The sequence below is a fragment of the Esox lucius genome, chromosome 18, assembly GCF_011004845.1.
Source record: "Esox lucius isolate fEsoLuc1 chromosome 18, fEsoLuc1.pri, whole genome shotgun sequence".
NCBI classification, from domain to species: Eukaryota; Metazoa; Chordata; class Actinopteri; order Esociformes; family Esocidae; genus Esox; species Esox lucius.
In genome coordinates, this window is record NC_047586.1 from 4,740,334 (window position 1) to 4,756,429 (window position 16,096).

Sequence of the window (16,096 nt, forward strand, 5' to 3'; positions counted from 1 at the left end):
TCCAGAGCCCTTTCACCAAAACATATATTTTTTTTTAATTTTAGTTTTTTTGCAGATATGAAAAATAAAAAACCTCAGTAATGACACGACCACGGGTCAGGTCACGGTGCAGCTGGAGAAAAGACAGTGCTCACATCCTGAATAGTGCCCTATTCCCTATGTAGTGTACTCCTTTTGATCCTATCGCATCACAAGTGTGGTGATGATCCAGAATCAGGTCAATGGGGACACAGCACCTGCTAGGATAGGTACAGTACGCTAGGTGCGGTACGCTAGGTACAGCACGCTAGGTGCAGTACGCTAGGTGCAGTACGCTAGGTGCAGTACGCTAGGTGCAGTACGCTAGGTGCGGTACGCTAGGTACAGCACGCTAGGTGTGGCTATGCTCACATGGGCAGGTCAGTACTGTTGTGGCGTGTTTTCCGAGAGGTACCGTCGTCACGCGGCAATGCTTTCTGTAGACTCGACATGGCGGCCGTGCGCTCTATGTCAATCATGGCATACAGTTCCGTCCTCCGTGTGGGGGTGGACGGGGGGAGGAGGAGACCCCCTAGGCCGACCCCGCTGGGAGTGGTGGGCGTCTTGGGCGTCTGCGGGCCGCTCGAGTCCGAACCCTTCTCCATTTCCAATTCGATATAATTCAGCTGCCTCAGGGGATCCGACGCCAAACCGCCGGTCACTCGCCCCGGCCGGAAGTCGAAGTTGAAGATGGTGGGAGTGGAACCCACAACCCTGCCGGTGCAGTCCCTACCCCGCGGAAGTAGCCTCGCTGAGTCCAGTTTGGCGCTAAGCGGGATGTTTACATTCTCTGTGTTGACGTAGTTGTGCATGGGGTCCAGGCCCAGTCCTCCTAGACTGTGGCGATGAAGATGAGGGCGATGATGATGATTGTGGTGGTTGTGGTAGCCGTTAAGGGACGGGGTCTTTGGTCTGTATCCATGATACACCTCCTCTTCATCCTCCTCGTCGCCTTCGGAGAAGCGCCTGGCGGTCTCCCACACCGGGGGCAGTGGAGGGAGGTTCTCGTAATTCAGAAGTGCCGTGCGCCTCTGGGCGGAGTTATTGACATTGTGGGAGGAGTCTGGGAGAGGGACCGTGGGCCGGTTACGACGGGGTGTGGGGGCCGATATTGGGACCGGGGTGGACCTCTGAGACTGGGTGGCGCCGTTGTGGGGTTCAGGGGTAGAGATGGAGCTGAGCTCGTTCGCCGGATAAGGTGGAGGGCCAGGGTGGGGGTTTGGGTTGGTTGGGGGAGGAGCGTCTTTCCGTCCGTCACTGTCGTAGCCGTTGTCGCAGTCTCCCGCCTGGAGACTCACAGTGTCATCCACCAAACAGCCATCCCCGCTCTGACCCCCAGGGGGCACTGCCGGGCTGGGCTCCCCGTTCGACCCAGACCCGCCAAGCTCCACGGGCCCTCTGAACCCAGGATCCCCGCCCCCTGGCGTCTGCTTCCGTCTCCGCTGGGCCGGGGTGGGACCCAGGATGAATTGAACCCCGTCGGGCTCGAGCAGCACCTGGGGCTCCGTGTCCGTGTCGGTCGCCGCAGGGGAAGGCGGGGTAGCGGCTGCCGTGGTGTCGGGTTTGGGCAGCCGTACCTCCGAGGGGGCACGGCTGCCGGGGCGCGTACGCCGGTCGTCCTGGACGTCTGCCGTGTTAACGTAGGTGTGGACCTGGAGTGGAGGGAGACGGAGGAGAACATTCACCGTCACACAATGACCGGACACGTTCAACAAACACACAGGGACCTAAAACACCTGAGAAGAAGTATTGCACTCCTGATAGTGGGGTGACATCACACCAGGATGATAAAAGCTAACCACGATGCAGGAAATGAAAGAGTGTGTGTGCGCGTGTGTGTGTGTGTGGGTGTGTGTGTGCGCATGCTCACTGTGTTGTCTGCGACCAGGAGCGGATGGGTTGACTCTTCTCCGACCGACGGTAGCCTGGCACTTCCTACCGATGGATGTCGGCTAGAGGGTCGTGACCAGGCCTCACCAAATGACGGGCAGCGCCCAATCCCATTGGCTAACGCAGGGACAGAGCAGCCAGGAGCTACAACAAAGAGATGCAGAAGATGAGTGTGTGTGTGTGTGTGTGTGTGTCTCAGGTGTGTTTTTGTGTGCATGCGCTGTACGCTGAGAGCGACTGTTCGTTCTATGACATGTGGTCCTATCTACATGGGGACTGGTTTGAGTTTTACACTAGGTGAGGACTGGTTTGAGTTTTACACTAGGTGAGGACTGGTTTGAGTTTTACACTAGGTGAGGACATTCTTGCTGGACCACACATTAAAGTGGAACTTATTTTTAGGCTCAGGTTTAAGTTTAGCAATAGAATTAGGCATAGGGTTAAATTGAGGTTTTAACAGTTAAAGGTAGTTTAAGCTAAGGCTTAAGGTAAGTCTCTGAGAAATATTCTGCTGCGTGAGTGTGATTAACTTGATCAGTCCCACAACGTTGTCAGTCTGGTCCTCACTAAGAAAACTGCAGGAGGTTCAGGGAAAAACAAAATATTGGGCAGTGTTAGAATTTGACTTTTTGGCTTAGGCATTACAGGTTAGGTTTAGGGTTAAGTGTTAGGGATAGATTTAGTTTATGCAGGTTAGCTTATTCAGGTTAAAGTAAGATATGTTTGAACATGGATTTGTTTGTATATACACCAGGGTTTACTGGTAGGAATGTGTGTGTGTGTGAGAATATATCTTGTGTGAGTGTATGTATGTCTTACTGCTAGAAGTGTGTGTGTGTGTGTGTGTGTGTGTGTGTGTGTGTGTGTGCGACCGTGGGGAACTTTTGGGACATTTTCACTTAGGGGTGTACTCACTTTTGTTGCCAGCAATTCAGTTATTTTGAGGGGACAGCAAATGTACCCTATTATACAAGCTGTACACTCACTACTTTACACTGTAGCAAAGTGTCATTTCTTCAGTGTCATCACATGACAATATTTGCAAAACCGTGAGGGGTGTACTCACTCGTAAGATACTGTATATATCACGTATTACTGCTAGGAGTCTGTATCATTACTTACTGCTAGAAGTGTGTGTGTTTGTGTGTATACATCATGTCTTACTGCTAGGAGTGTGTGTTTATCTCAAGACTTACTGGTAGGAGAGCATGGTGTGCAGGGAAGCTCCACCTCAGTAGATCCTGTAGGGTTAGCCTCCATCACCGTTTCCTCCACCACACTAATGCTGTTGCTGTGCATGACGTCCTGCAGCATGTTGAAGATTTCCTCCGCCCGCGCACACTTGAACGCAAAGATACCTGCAAGGAGAGAGATGTTTCACCTACTTCAGCCTAATCATCGGCACCTCAGCTTAAGCAAGACTGTGAATGATGTAAGAGACAAGGCAGAAATGGCTTTCCATGCCGCCAAAAGAACATAAAGAAATCAGCAACCCGATCAGGATACTGCTTAAAATTCTCCAATCGGTCATAGAACCCTATGGTTGGAAAGTCTGGGGTCCACTTACTAACAAAACTGGATAAACACCCAATAGAAACTCACAATAATAAATGTACAACATGTACAATAACACACAAAACTCCAAGTAAATAATACACAGTTGGAATTAGGACCATGCCCATTAGCTATCAAAATGTAGAAAAGAGCAGTTATATTTTAAACCCACCTAATGGAAAGTGATTCTAAATTGTTCCATAGCAAAGCTTAGAGGAGACTCTCCTACGCAAGCAGGACTTGGGGTTCTGCTCAATATAAACAGACCCCACAGAGCCCCAGACGAGCAACACCGTTTGATCCAACCAAATCATGAGAAAATAAATATTTGACACACTGGAAAGAATCAACCTGGCCCTAAACAGACGAATTCCTGACCACTCTGCCAATTCAAGGTTTTTCTTTATTTTGGGTCAGCCACAGACTCAGCGAGAATGGCCTTACTATGGAAAGGGGCTACCATGTACAGACAACCTGAGTCTTCAGAAAACAGGCTACTTGCACACTGTCCACACAATGATGTGGAAACAGAGTTGCAATTTCTAACCTGCTAAATGTTTGACCTCATTAGAAACACTTCTCTCCGATTACCACAAAGAATGAAACTCCTGTAACTAGTGACATTTTGAAATGTCAAATCACAGCAGCAAGATTTGAGACCTTTTGACATGATAAAAGGACAATCATATGTATCTTCATTTATTTTCACTTTGTGTTCACGCTTGAGCTATTTGGACACTAGAAATCAGTGCGTAACAGTTGGAATTTAATTAGCTATAGATTTTGTTACAATTTTCTTATTTTTTTCACCTGCTTTGGAAATGTAAAAAAAAAAAAAAAAAAAGTATACCCATTCCAATAAAGCCCTTTAAATATAACAGAAAGGGGGTGTGTGAAAGAGACTCAATATAAAAATCCAACAAAATAATTCACCTAGAATTACGGATAGCGGTCTTTTTATTTTCCCGTGTGCCCGGCTCTGGGATTCCATCCAGCAACCTTTTAATTACTGTTCATACGCTCTGAACAGTAGTCAGAGGTAGCAAGTGTGAGAAATAAATGGGCACAAAGAAAGGAAAAGCAATATAACGAGAAAACCTTTGCATACCCTGCCCAGTCTGGCATCGTCGCCCACTCTCGAAAGAAAATAGGTTGGAGTCGTAACCATAGCGGCGAAGGCAGAGGTAGGGCCACGTGACGGCGTCACGTTTCCTGGTGTGGAGCACGAGCTCCTCTTCTGTCAGCTCCATCAAGCCCGCGCCCAACTCGTTACCGTCGTCGTCCACATTTATCACCTGGGAAAAGACAGGATAAATGGATTTAGATTGACATATGGATACGTAGCGCGTGGTACCGAGGGAGAGAGACGGACAGAGAAAGACAGAGAGAGAGAGTGGATGAAAGGGAGACGGGGAGGGAGAAGAGGCAAGAGAGAGGAAGGGAGGGGACGTGAAGAGAGATGAGTTAGTAGAGGGGAGATAGCGAGAGGAGGTAGTGGAGGAGAAGTACATTAGAGAGCGGGAACGAGAGAGGTAGAGAAAGGAGAAAACCATCAGTGCGTTTTTCAGACAAGTAAATACCTGTTAATAGTGTTTCTGGCATGCAGCCAGTAAAAAGGCTGTACTAAGAAAAATAGTTACAAAGAAAGAAAAAGGTGAAATAAGAGATATCTGCACTGCCAATCAGACCATCTGAGATTCAATTTGTGCAAGGACACAAAACACACTTTTGATAAATTGTTTTAATTGTATACTAAGTTGTAGCATGCAATAATTGCATTATCAGTGCACACTCCACAGAAAACAATTATAGTAGGCTATGACCCAATGCAAAACCATGAATGCTACTCAGTCTTGGTAACAAGGAAAAAAACTACTGAGCCTTATAAGATTGTGCATAGGCAAGGCAAGATCTATTGTTTTTTTTTTGCACCAAAGACACCCCCCCCCGTCAGTACTTGATATGGTAAAGAAATAAGTGCAAATGAACAAGTAAACACTATAATAAAGGACCAACATTACATTTCATTAAACACAGCAGCACACATACAGATGGTGAATACAGGTTTGTAAATTCAGCAGGTGCAATAATACACAAGTAAGGTGTTGACAAAAGTGTCAAGCCTGAAGGCTTTTTTGCAGTTTGTTACATTAGCTGGCGGTAGCGAACCAAAATGAATGTCGACCAAAGGCAGTTTAGGTTTTAGGAGTGACCGGAGAGAGATATCTACCGGAGGGTGCTGTTGGAGCAGCGGATGTTCAGGAGGGAGCTGAGGTAGAGGAGGCATTTGCCTAAACGGGACTTACAATTAAAGTTGGTAGCAGAGATACCGATTGTGGATTTACTTTAGACTGGAAGTGTGTGATATGGGTTCTGAATGAGAGCACAGCATAATACAGACTAGCTTAGCATCTGGCCAACAACTTAATAATGACATTTGTACATTTCTATCATTTAGCAGGTGCTGTTATACAGCGAGACTAACTGGAGCCGTTTGGGTGAAACACTTTGCTCACGGGCACAACAATATAATTAATGTTACTTTTTAGAATAGGATTGGAAACACTGACCTTTTGGTTACTGGCCAGACAATCTTGATTAATATTTGTGCTTAACTTAGTACAGAACAGCGTAGTATCTGGCCTTACAGCATAGTACAGAACAGCGTAGCATCTGGCCTACAATATAATACAGAAGAGCGTAGTATCTGGCCTACAACAGTACAGAACAGCGTAACATCTGGCCTATAACATAATACAGAACAGCATAGCATCTAACCTACAAGACAGTACAGAACAGCACAGTATCCAGCCCACAACACAGTACACAAGAGCATAGATTCTGGCCTACAACAATATTGTACAGCCCAGCATAGATTTTGGCCTAGAAACCAAAACGGTCAGGCTGATTGGTTAATGATTTGCAGAGTCAGATAATTGACAACCAGATCAGTTATTTAACCCAGAATCCATATGCCTGGCTGACTGGTTATAACAAAACTTAGCAGAGTTAAGCTAAATGGACAAAAATCGCGCCTCAAAGCAGACACACTGAAAATGTGACAAGTAGTCTGTGAGGTCAATACTTTTCAAAATATCATCCCAGAAAAAGAACAAACAATGTGTCAGCCAATGGTAAAGAAATGTCAAGTTCTGTCCCTAAGCAAGCAGTTAAACCTAATTGATCCCAAGGTTGTTACTGTGAATGGGGTTCTGTTCTTAGTCTGTCCTGACCAGGTAAAATAAGGTTGAATTAATAAAATAATAGTCCTGAAACGCCCTTGGTAAAAGTTGCTACCTTATTCTTTCACATCATGTGAATGAAAGAAGAAACAAACATTTACAGAAGGCCCCTCCCTAAGATAAGTAGGCAGAAGGTCGTCCAGCGGTCAAGGTTTGGTCCAGCGGTCAAGGTTTGGTCCAGCGGTCAAGGTTTGGTCCAGCGGTCAAGGTTTGGTCCAGAGGTCTCCGCTGGTCCAGAGGTCTCCGCTGGTCCAGAGGTCTCCGCTGGTCCAGAGGTCTCCGCTGGTCCAGAGGTCTCCGCTGGTCCAGAGGTCTAGGCTTGTCCAGAGGTCTAGGCTTGTCCAGAGGTCTAGGCTGGTCCAGAGGTCTAGGCTGGTCCAGAGGTCTAGGCTGGTCCAGAGGTCTAGGGTTGTCCAGAGGTCTAGGGTTGTCCAGAGGTCTCCGCTGGTCCAGTGGTCTCCGCTGGTCCAGTGGTCTCCGCTGGTCCAGTGGTCTCCGCTGGTCCAGTGGTCTCCGCTGGTCCAGAGGTGTAGGGTGGTCCAGAGGTGTAGGGTGGTCCAGCAGTTTTAGCCACTCCCTCAGGAGCAAATGTACAGCTGCAACGTGGGTTCGAATCCAGCCCACTGCTCTTTCAGCAAAACCGTTTTCCTCTATCTTTCCCCATTGTCTCTATCAAATAAAGCATACAAATACCTGAAAATAGTTTATAGATATTCATAGGGAAGAGCTGTTTAGGAGTGGAGAAAGAGGGGAAAACAGAGAGAGAGCGAATAAAACAGAAAGAGGAGAGAGAAAGACAGACAGAATTGGGAAGAGGGATTACAGCTGAAGAAAAAACGAGGACCCACCTTGAATTTGCTTTGATGGGTATCAGGGATGGAGTCTTTGTCAGGACAGCTACAGTAGCTACCCATGGCTTCGTTAGAACACCATCTGATTTCTACACGCACAGGGAGAAACAGAGAGAGCGCAAGAGAGAGAAAGAGACAGAGGGTGACCGGGAGAGTGGGAGGACAGAAATGAACAACTACAGCAGCATTGGCTTTAGAAAGATCTCTGAAGGAAAAAAAACAAAATGGAGAATGAAGTATTGACAATATTATCACAGACTGAAATGGAAAAATGGAGACTGTGTCAGTGTGCCTTGTGTGTGTTGAGAGGAGGTGGCGTAACGCTGAAGCCATGGCTCTAACAAAACTTGGCTGCATTTCAAATGAAACCATTTGAACTGGAAAATGTATCCGCGGTTGGTGGGCTGCAAATCAATGACATTGCACTTTGGATTGTCTTGCCCCTTGTTGACCAGCAGGGGGCAGACTGCTGTAGCAGCTCCACTAAACTAGCCTGCCTGACCTTCATACAGCATCTTCCTTCTAGTCCTAAAATTAAAGGTTTCCCGGGGCTTATTTTAGGGGTTCTTTAAATTAAAACTGTGGATTTAGCCTATGACATCCTTCAAAGAACCCCATTTTACCTGGTTCCTGCACAATCCTTTTCAGGTTTATTCCAGGGCAAGGTTTCTTCAAGTAGTCTGTTCAGGATGGAATCAGTCAGACGTACAATAAAGGTGTGTCAATATAATGTACACATCACTGGTTACTCACCTATATCTAGTAGCCATGAATGTTTCTGGTTCCCTCCCTGCCACTGGGTTCTGAGTCATGTCTCCTGACCATGGCTCCCTGACTGGCCTGCCCAGGCTGAAAGAAAGAAGCAGAATATAATAAATAAAAAATACTTTGGGATTGAGATTTAGTCATTCAAATGCCCTCCATCCTGATGTATTTGGCAGCAATTGATCATTGATTTCAGTTTGCTTCCATCAATGAAAATAATCCACTGAAACTTGACACCAACAAAGTTAGAGATCACCATGTTGAGGTCCAAAACTATGCCCTGCCATTTCAGCTTCACTACACATACCTGAAATGATAAGCACGTGATAAGACATACCTTTTATGGGGCTTTGTTCCCAGTAATAATTGTAATTGATACATGCGTTATTTTACTGTTGACAAAAATGTCAAAATTGACCCAAGTAGCCATAGCTAGTTGACAAACAAAGTGTTTTAAGACTGAAGTCAATAGAGAATGACTGCAGCTGCACTCCGCAGTGCTGGGGATACCGTTTACAATCAAACGACAGTCCAAATCCAACAGGCTAAGCACTCTATGTCCTTTCTAGAAAGAATGTTCTCGCAGGTGTTCTTGAAACTACTTTTTCTTTAAACTTTTTCCATCATATGCAAAAAAACCTATGTTACGAAACACAGACCTACTTTCAGGAGTGAGAGGGGTCACCATTTCCAATCTTGCGCATGAGCGTGCATGCGCGCATGCGCGCTTCTCGCAGAACCCTCCTAATGCATCCTCAGCACACGCGCGGCCAATGAGGGAAGACAAGCATACAGTGGTCAGGTGGGCGGCTGCACGAGAAAGGTCAGAGGTGGAGGGCGTGGAAAATAAAACAAAAAGATTGACAGAGTTGGAGGATGGACAGTGGGGGCTGACTGACACCAGACTGATAGTTGGACCTGGCAGTGATGGAGAATAACCAGAAATGGGCCGTCAAGAGTGTGTGTGTGTGTGTGTGTGTATGTATATGTGTGTGTGTGTGAGATAGAGAACTACTGTAGCAGAGAGGGTGTCAGGCTAATAAAGAACGCGGGGCTCCAGGCTATATCAGCCCACTCAATCTTTCATAAAACAGAAAAGTGAAGAGAAGAATGTGCCCAAAGGCAGGCTGTTTTCCTAGTCCCACAGAATGTGCCCAAAGGCAGGCTGTTTTCCTAGTCCCACAGAATGTGCCCAAAGGCAGGCTGGTTTCCTATAGTCCCACAGTTGGAGGCCAACACATGGTGAACTATTAGCTTCATGCTGTAAGTAACCTATATTCAGTGCTGAAACCAGAACAGTTTCAGAAGTTCTGTACAATACTGTGAAATAGGCAGAGAAAGCAGAGCCCTCAGATTTAAGGCACTAATGAAACATTAAGCTCAATGAACAGTTAGACTGCATACCCCCTGATGGGGGATGTTACTACACTACAACGATAGGGAATTTCACTGTACTACAAGGATAGGGGATGTTAGTATACCATAACTTTACATGGTTAAGTTTTGAACTATTGATCAAAGAGCGTTGTTACATTGGACTGGTGTCTGTGTTTAGGAAAAATGGTTGAAGGTATAGTGGACGTTCTACAGGCGCCATCCTGGAGGGAAAGGAAACTGATCCCAGATCTGTACCTAGGGGAAAGTCCCAGCTCCACTGGGTATCCAACAATCATAGGACAGGTTTTCCCTATGACAGTAATCTTGGGAAAGTTTTGTATTTTTCCACACAAATCGTTAAAGATTAGTAGGGAGGGACTGCTGTTCCTAGATCGGTACATAAGTGAAAGTTCACCATAAAGCAAGAGCAGGGTTAACCAACCTAAACCCCTTCATTTGGCTCAAAAAGACAACCCCTACAAATGTGTTACCTGGTTATTACTGAAGGTAGAGGTGGACTACCTGGTAGTTACTGAAGACAGACAGGTGGTCTACCTGGTAGTTACTGAGGTGAAACAGGCGGTCTACCTGGTAGTTACTGAAGTGAAACAGATGATCTACCTGGTGGTTATTGAGGTGAAACAGGTGGTCTACCTGGTGGTTATTGAGGTGAAACAGGTGGTCTACCTGGTGGTTATTGAGGTGAAACAGGTGGTCTACCTGGCGGTTTAAAGAGATTCATTCATGGTCAACCTCACTGTGTGGAGAAAACCATTTGTATCCTCATTGTCGATACATATACAAAACCTTTAAAAAATAAGAAATGTTTTTTGTGGATTTTAATGAAGTATGTCATTAACAGGCCAAGAGCATCCTGTCTGAATAACATGTTAAACAGGCTATGCTAATCCCAGAGTCCGCCTGCTTCTCTACGTAACTTCATTGTTAATGTACAACAGACACCTCAGAAAATCTTGAACCTCTTTCCTCCCCAGTTCTCCAACACACACACTCTCTCTCCCTCCTGTTTCAATTTCAGTAGTGTAATTTGCATTAGAAAAATGTGTTTACTTTGCCATGGCAACTGGAAACTAATGAGACAAAATATAAATAAGAGGAAAAACATTAATGCACACATTAATGTATAACAATTTATAACATGTATAGGTTAATACAAAATTTTTTGACACCCACCCTCATTTACTTATATTTCTTTGCAAGGCATTCATCGACTGTGGAGAGAGACCAGTGAAATGGAGACACAGAGAAGGGCTCAGGTTTTGAACCCCGGTCTCCAGCGGTGAGCCACATGTGAGCACGGAACATGAGGATGTCACCAGTGGACCACAAATCCCCCGCCCAAAAATATCAGTGTCCAAGTTAACATTGCACACTCTTCGCCAATCTCTTTCAGGGGGCGACTCAAAGTCAACAACATGGCGGTCAGTCAGACACACGAGCTGACTATCCAACACCTCTCCTCTGTCTTCCCGTTGTGACCGACAGTTGGCGCTCCGTTCAGGTCACTCTTACTTTTGTGACACTGAGCCAAGCTCCGCCATCCTGTTTTCACAGGTAGAGACGAAGGGGACGGATGGAGGGGAGAAGAAAGTCTGAGCGAGGGAGGGAACTTCATGTGGCGTGTGTGTAGACAGTAAAAAAAGGGAGAAAGGTGTAGAAGAAGAAAAAACGACATAGAAAAGGGGAGTGGGTTGGTATTGTCCAACCTCTCTGCCCGCTCTCTGAAGAGGGATCTTGAAGGCTTGCGTGCATTCTTCCCGGCATTCCTGGTCTATTTTTAGCTGGGCCCTGATCACCCCCATGTCAACACCAGTGGTCAGCCTGGGAATGGAGCTTAGCCTGGGAGCCGGAATGGGCAAAACCAAAAACTGGAGAATAGGGGGAGTGACAGATACAGCCACCTCACAGAACCTTTATTTTCATCCTCATTACAAAACAGCCAATAGGAGGGAGGAAACGACAAGTAGATTGTGGTGACTTGAGAGGACTGGACTGACAGACTGACTGGGCAGTAACAAGAGACATGGGCTATCAACTGTCTTTGTGTATGAGATGTAACAGAGAGATGTAACAGAGAGTTAACTGAAAGTAGTAAATACACGTATGTACTACTGTAATTCGCTCTGAATAGGAGCATCCACTAAATTACACAAAGGTAATGTAAAATGGAGATTTGTTTGTATGAGAAAAATGTATAAAAATCTGAGTAACAGATTACCCGGAGGACAATGTGGTGTTTTGTATTTGTACATATGTACTGGTGTGTTCTGATTGCCTATGAATATAATTGCTTTCTTAACTGGGGTCACAACACTCCCTGGGGTCACAACACTCCCTGGGGTCACAACACTCCCTGGGGGTCACAACACTCCCTGGGGGTCACAACACTCCCTGGGGGTCACAACACTCCCTGGGGGTCACAACACTCCCTGGCTACACCTTAAGCTTACACACATGCCCACGTGCAGCAGTCATTGCCACAGCAGGGAAGTTCAAAGGAAGAGAGTGATGCCTGGAAAAAATACAGATATCATTCACTGTTACTTAAATAGCCTTTCCTAGGTTATGTGAAATGAGTCCTGTCATTGTGCTCTTGACGTGGAATTACCACAGACGAACGAAAGAAAACGCAAACATTCTCTGAAATCCGAGGAGGAGAAAAAACAAACACGTTCCGTTTCAGCCAGCATCGTAGTTTGTTCTCTCCGCGGATCCTGCCTGGCTCTGCTGGCAAGGGAAGGACGAGAAGGAACGAGTTACAACTCATTTAAAAGGCATTAGGGATTTCTGTCTGCGTTCCAAAACGTAAAAATAAATAAACAGTTTCTCTCTTTAAAAAGGGAAAATCTGGGATTTGTAAGTATCAAAGTCACAATGCCCACTGATTAATTTAGTAGTTGAGGAATGGAGAAGGACAGTGTTGAAGTAAGCTGATGTTGAATATCAAAGTTACATTCTTCAAGAATCAAACAAAATCTACAGACATTTCATTTAAAAACTCCAAAATGTATGTACCTATCTCAGATTATATTAGCCTACATTTTAAAACATATTAGATGTATTGCATTGAGTATAGAACTAAAGAAGGTCCATGGCTAGTATATTGTTTTTTCAAATTAAGTCAGTAATGGCTAGATCTGACAGAGCAGCACACCAACACAGTCAACAGAAAATCACTTTGTTTTGTCTTGGTGTTCTGCTGTTAAAATGTGTCATCACATGACAAGATCAGACAGACTGAAACCCTCATCCTGGCCTTAGCTGCAGCATAACTTGGTAGCATGATTCAGCCAGCCAAAACAGGGGCATAGCTTGTTAGTGTGATTCAGCTATCCTTAGCAGCAGCATAGCTTGTTAACGTGTTTCAGCTAGCCATAGCAGCAGCATAGCTTGTTAGTGTGATTCAGCTAGCTTTAGCAGCGACATAACTTAGTAGCATGGTTCAGCCAGCCAAAACAGTGTCACAGCTTGTTAGCGTGATTCAGCTAGCCCTAGCAACATCATTGCTTAGCAGCCTAAGCTGCCTTAGCAGGGAGATAGCTTGTTGGCGTAATACAGCTAGCCTAGGGTGACCAGACGTCCCGGTTTGCCTGGGTCTCGACATTCACTACCAAATTGTCCCGGTTTTCACCACCTCAATAATAACCTAATACTGTAATGTTTCCACATACGAGTCGGAGACAAACAACTGCGTTGAAATGCGGAGCAAAGCAACAATTCTCATCGATGCTCAAAGCACCCCGCTCCTCCAACCACAAGCACGCAATGAAAAACCAACATGCGTGCACAAGCGCATACACGTGCGCGTGCATTGACGTGCGGTTACACAAGGGTCCCAGTTTGGGGGTTTGAAAATGTGGTCACCCTGAGCCAGCGGTGGCATAGCGCATGATGTCAGAGTCCTTTGAGGCCGGTAGCAGAACTGTTAAAGATCAGTCTGTATGCACTTCGTGGCAGTAACTCAGAGGGCCAAGCATCCATCCAACCAGTCAGCCATGTAGCCAGCCAGTCAGTTCACTTCCTGGCCCTCTCGCTGTCCTGCCTAGCCCTGTGCTCCTTTATAAACAACGTTCACTGTGTGCCCTCAGCCCTGCCCTACTTTCTCAGCATTCCAGAGCCCCATCATCAAGATGAGATGATAACTATTGCCAGGGGGGTGACGAGAAGAGCTAACACACACACACACACACACACTTCTATCCATGTTCTCTAACCCTGCCCCCACAGTTGACTACATTAAATGTTAAATGACAATGGTGCTGCCCATGCTAAAACAGCCACCAGAGGCCATGTGTTTCGTGGCCATGTATTTCTAAACACAGCAAACACGTTCTCCCTTTTACATTGCCTCATAGATAATCCACCAGTGACATGGCGATGTTGTAGACTGGCGATGTCAAACATACTGTGCGTGCAAATGTAATTTCCATGACGATGGAATCGCCCACTGAAGCAAAACACATAAAACCCCCTACGCACTGAGTGTAGGCAGACACAAGCAGGTACAAACACATTTACATTTTAGCCATTAAGCAGATGTTCCCCAGGGCGACTTACAGTCAGAGCATTCATTCTTTTGACAGCTAGGTGAGACCACACATCACAGTTAAGCGTATCACATGTCACAATTACGTACACCCATGCACACACACACACGCACACACACGCACACACACAATTGCATTTAAGCACCCATGGTTAATCGCACACAAGCAGACTCCTGATTAATGTATCCATGGACATCTGCTACTCCCAGAACTGCCCCAATCATTTCAGCAAAACAGGCTCTATTTGGACAGAAGACCGGACATCTATTATCTAAAACCCCTAACATAGGGCTACTCACGCACGCACGCACAAACAAACGCACCCCACTGTGACATATACACACAAACGCGCAGACACACACCCAACTATGACACACACTTGCAAACACCCACACACACTATTACATCCCGTGCACTCTTACAGCCCGTGCACTATTACAGCCCGTGGTAATCTCACACTGGCACTTACACACCACCCACTCGCACTGTGAACTAGCCTTCACGTGCACAGGGGTATTCGCTCTCAGGCGAGACGCCCTCAGACGGCGCAATGTGGCCACCAGCGAATTAGTCACGGCGCATCAGGGCTGTCCATTTGGACAGGGTCCGATGCGTGTGGATACCGTTGAACCCTGACCCCGGACGGACGGACGGGGGGCTAGAGGTGATCTCTGGGTTGGACTGTGCCGTGATGTGTTACCTTTGACAATGTGAGTCATTTAAAATGTCACGGTTAACCCTAACCATAACCCTAAACGTGCGATGGAGGCAATGGAGACGAACAAGCAGCTACCACTTGTCGTAGTCCACTCCATGGGGAAGAGGGTGATACACAAATAATAGGGCTACTGGGCCTCTGGGCTTCATACTGGGGTGTGTGTGTGTGTGCGCGTACGTGCGCGTCAGTGTCACGGCGGTATGGCAGCCATCTCTGTTTTGATCGATAAACAAACAGAACCTCTGGTCTTACCCACTACCCTTGACTTCTAGCCTGCATTGTGTGGGATTCAGCCAGGGTCCTTACACAGCCAGGCATGTTTTTACCCGGCATCATTTTATTTACCGTACTTCAGATACATTGGTGTAAATATAACGTTTGAACACTTCCATTGTAAATTGAGAAATCGTGCTTGGTAGTGTATGGCACACTGAATGAGCTCTCTGAACTAAGCAACAACTGTGAGCAGTGGGATGTGCTTACCTAAATGGACAACATTTTGACAGCTTTGTATTGAGGCTTAAAACAAATGCAATTGAGAGTTGAGTGAGTTGAGATTTTGTCTGGCATGAGACTAAGCATCTAATTGTCAAACAAGTTCAGGAATCCAGCAAAGGCCAACAGAAACTAAAAACTACACATGCACAGGAGGAATTTTGTGTGTGTGTGTGTGTGTGTGTGTACGCGTGTTAGGAAACAGGAATTCATAGTATCAGTGTTAATCTTAGACAAGTGGTGGGAGAAGGTTACAGCGTTGGCCCGTAACAATATTTTGTTATCAATATTTTTTTGGAAGGCTGTGCTCTTGAGCAAGGCACTTAACCCTAAATGCTCCTGTACATCTCTCTGGAAAAGAGAATCTTCTAAATGACTGAAACATCAAGGTGAGTTCACAAGACCATTACAGTTTTGAGGTCCCAAAATTGAATGTAGTGTGCTCGGATACTTGTTATCCTTCGAAACGCAAAAAGAGTGCGAAGAGATGGCAATATAACCCTTCCGACCAATCACTGTAAGCAAACTTCAAGCAAAATGTTAAAAAAAAAAAATCTAGAAAAGAAATCTGCACAGCTGAAATCTGTCAAAGAGTTAGGTATTTCCCCGATCAGAGGC

At 46.0% G+C, this 16,096-nt stretch overlaps 1 protein-coding gene across 3 annotated transcripts in view; it reads right to left on the minus strand.

Moving 5' to 3' along the window:
• frs2a (fibroblast growth factor receptor substrate 2a) overlaps positions 1 to 16,096 on the minus strand; it is a 36,702-nt gene continuing 20,606 nt past the window's right edge. Inside the window, exons 2-8 of one of the 3 annotated variants that reach the window (XM_010892016.4) lie at positions 8,309 to 8,404; positions 8,179 to 8,235; positions 7,553 to 7,644; positions 4,571 to 4,757; positions 3,105 to 3,266; positions 1,889 to 2,052; positions 1 to 1,670 (exon numbers count right to left, since the gene is read on the minus strand). In XM_010892016.4, coding sequence (XP_010890318.2) covers positions 387 to 1,670; positions 1,889 to 2,052; positions 3,105 to 3,266; positions 4,571 to 4,757; positions 7,553 to 7,618 — 1,863 coding nt within the window. In that variant the 5' untranslated portion in view covers positions 7,619 to 7,644; positions 8,179 to 8,235; positions 8,309 to 8,404 and the 3' untranslated portion in view covers positions 1 to 386. Of the gene's footprint in view, positions 1,671 to 1,888; positions 2,053 to 3,104; positions 3,267 to 4,570; positions 4,758 to 7,552; positions 7,645 to 8,178; positions 8,236 to 8,308; positions 8,405 to 8,983; positions 9,052 to 16,096 lie in introns of those variants that run through there. The other 2 variants (XM_034287979.1, XM_010892015.3) reach the window with 2 other exon arrangements.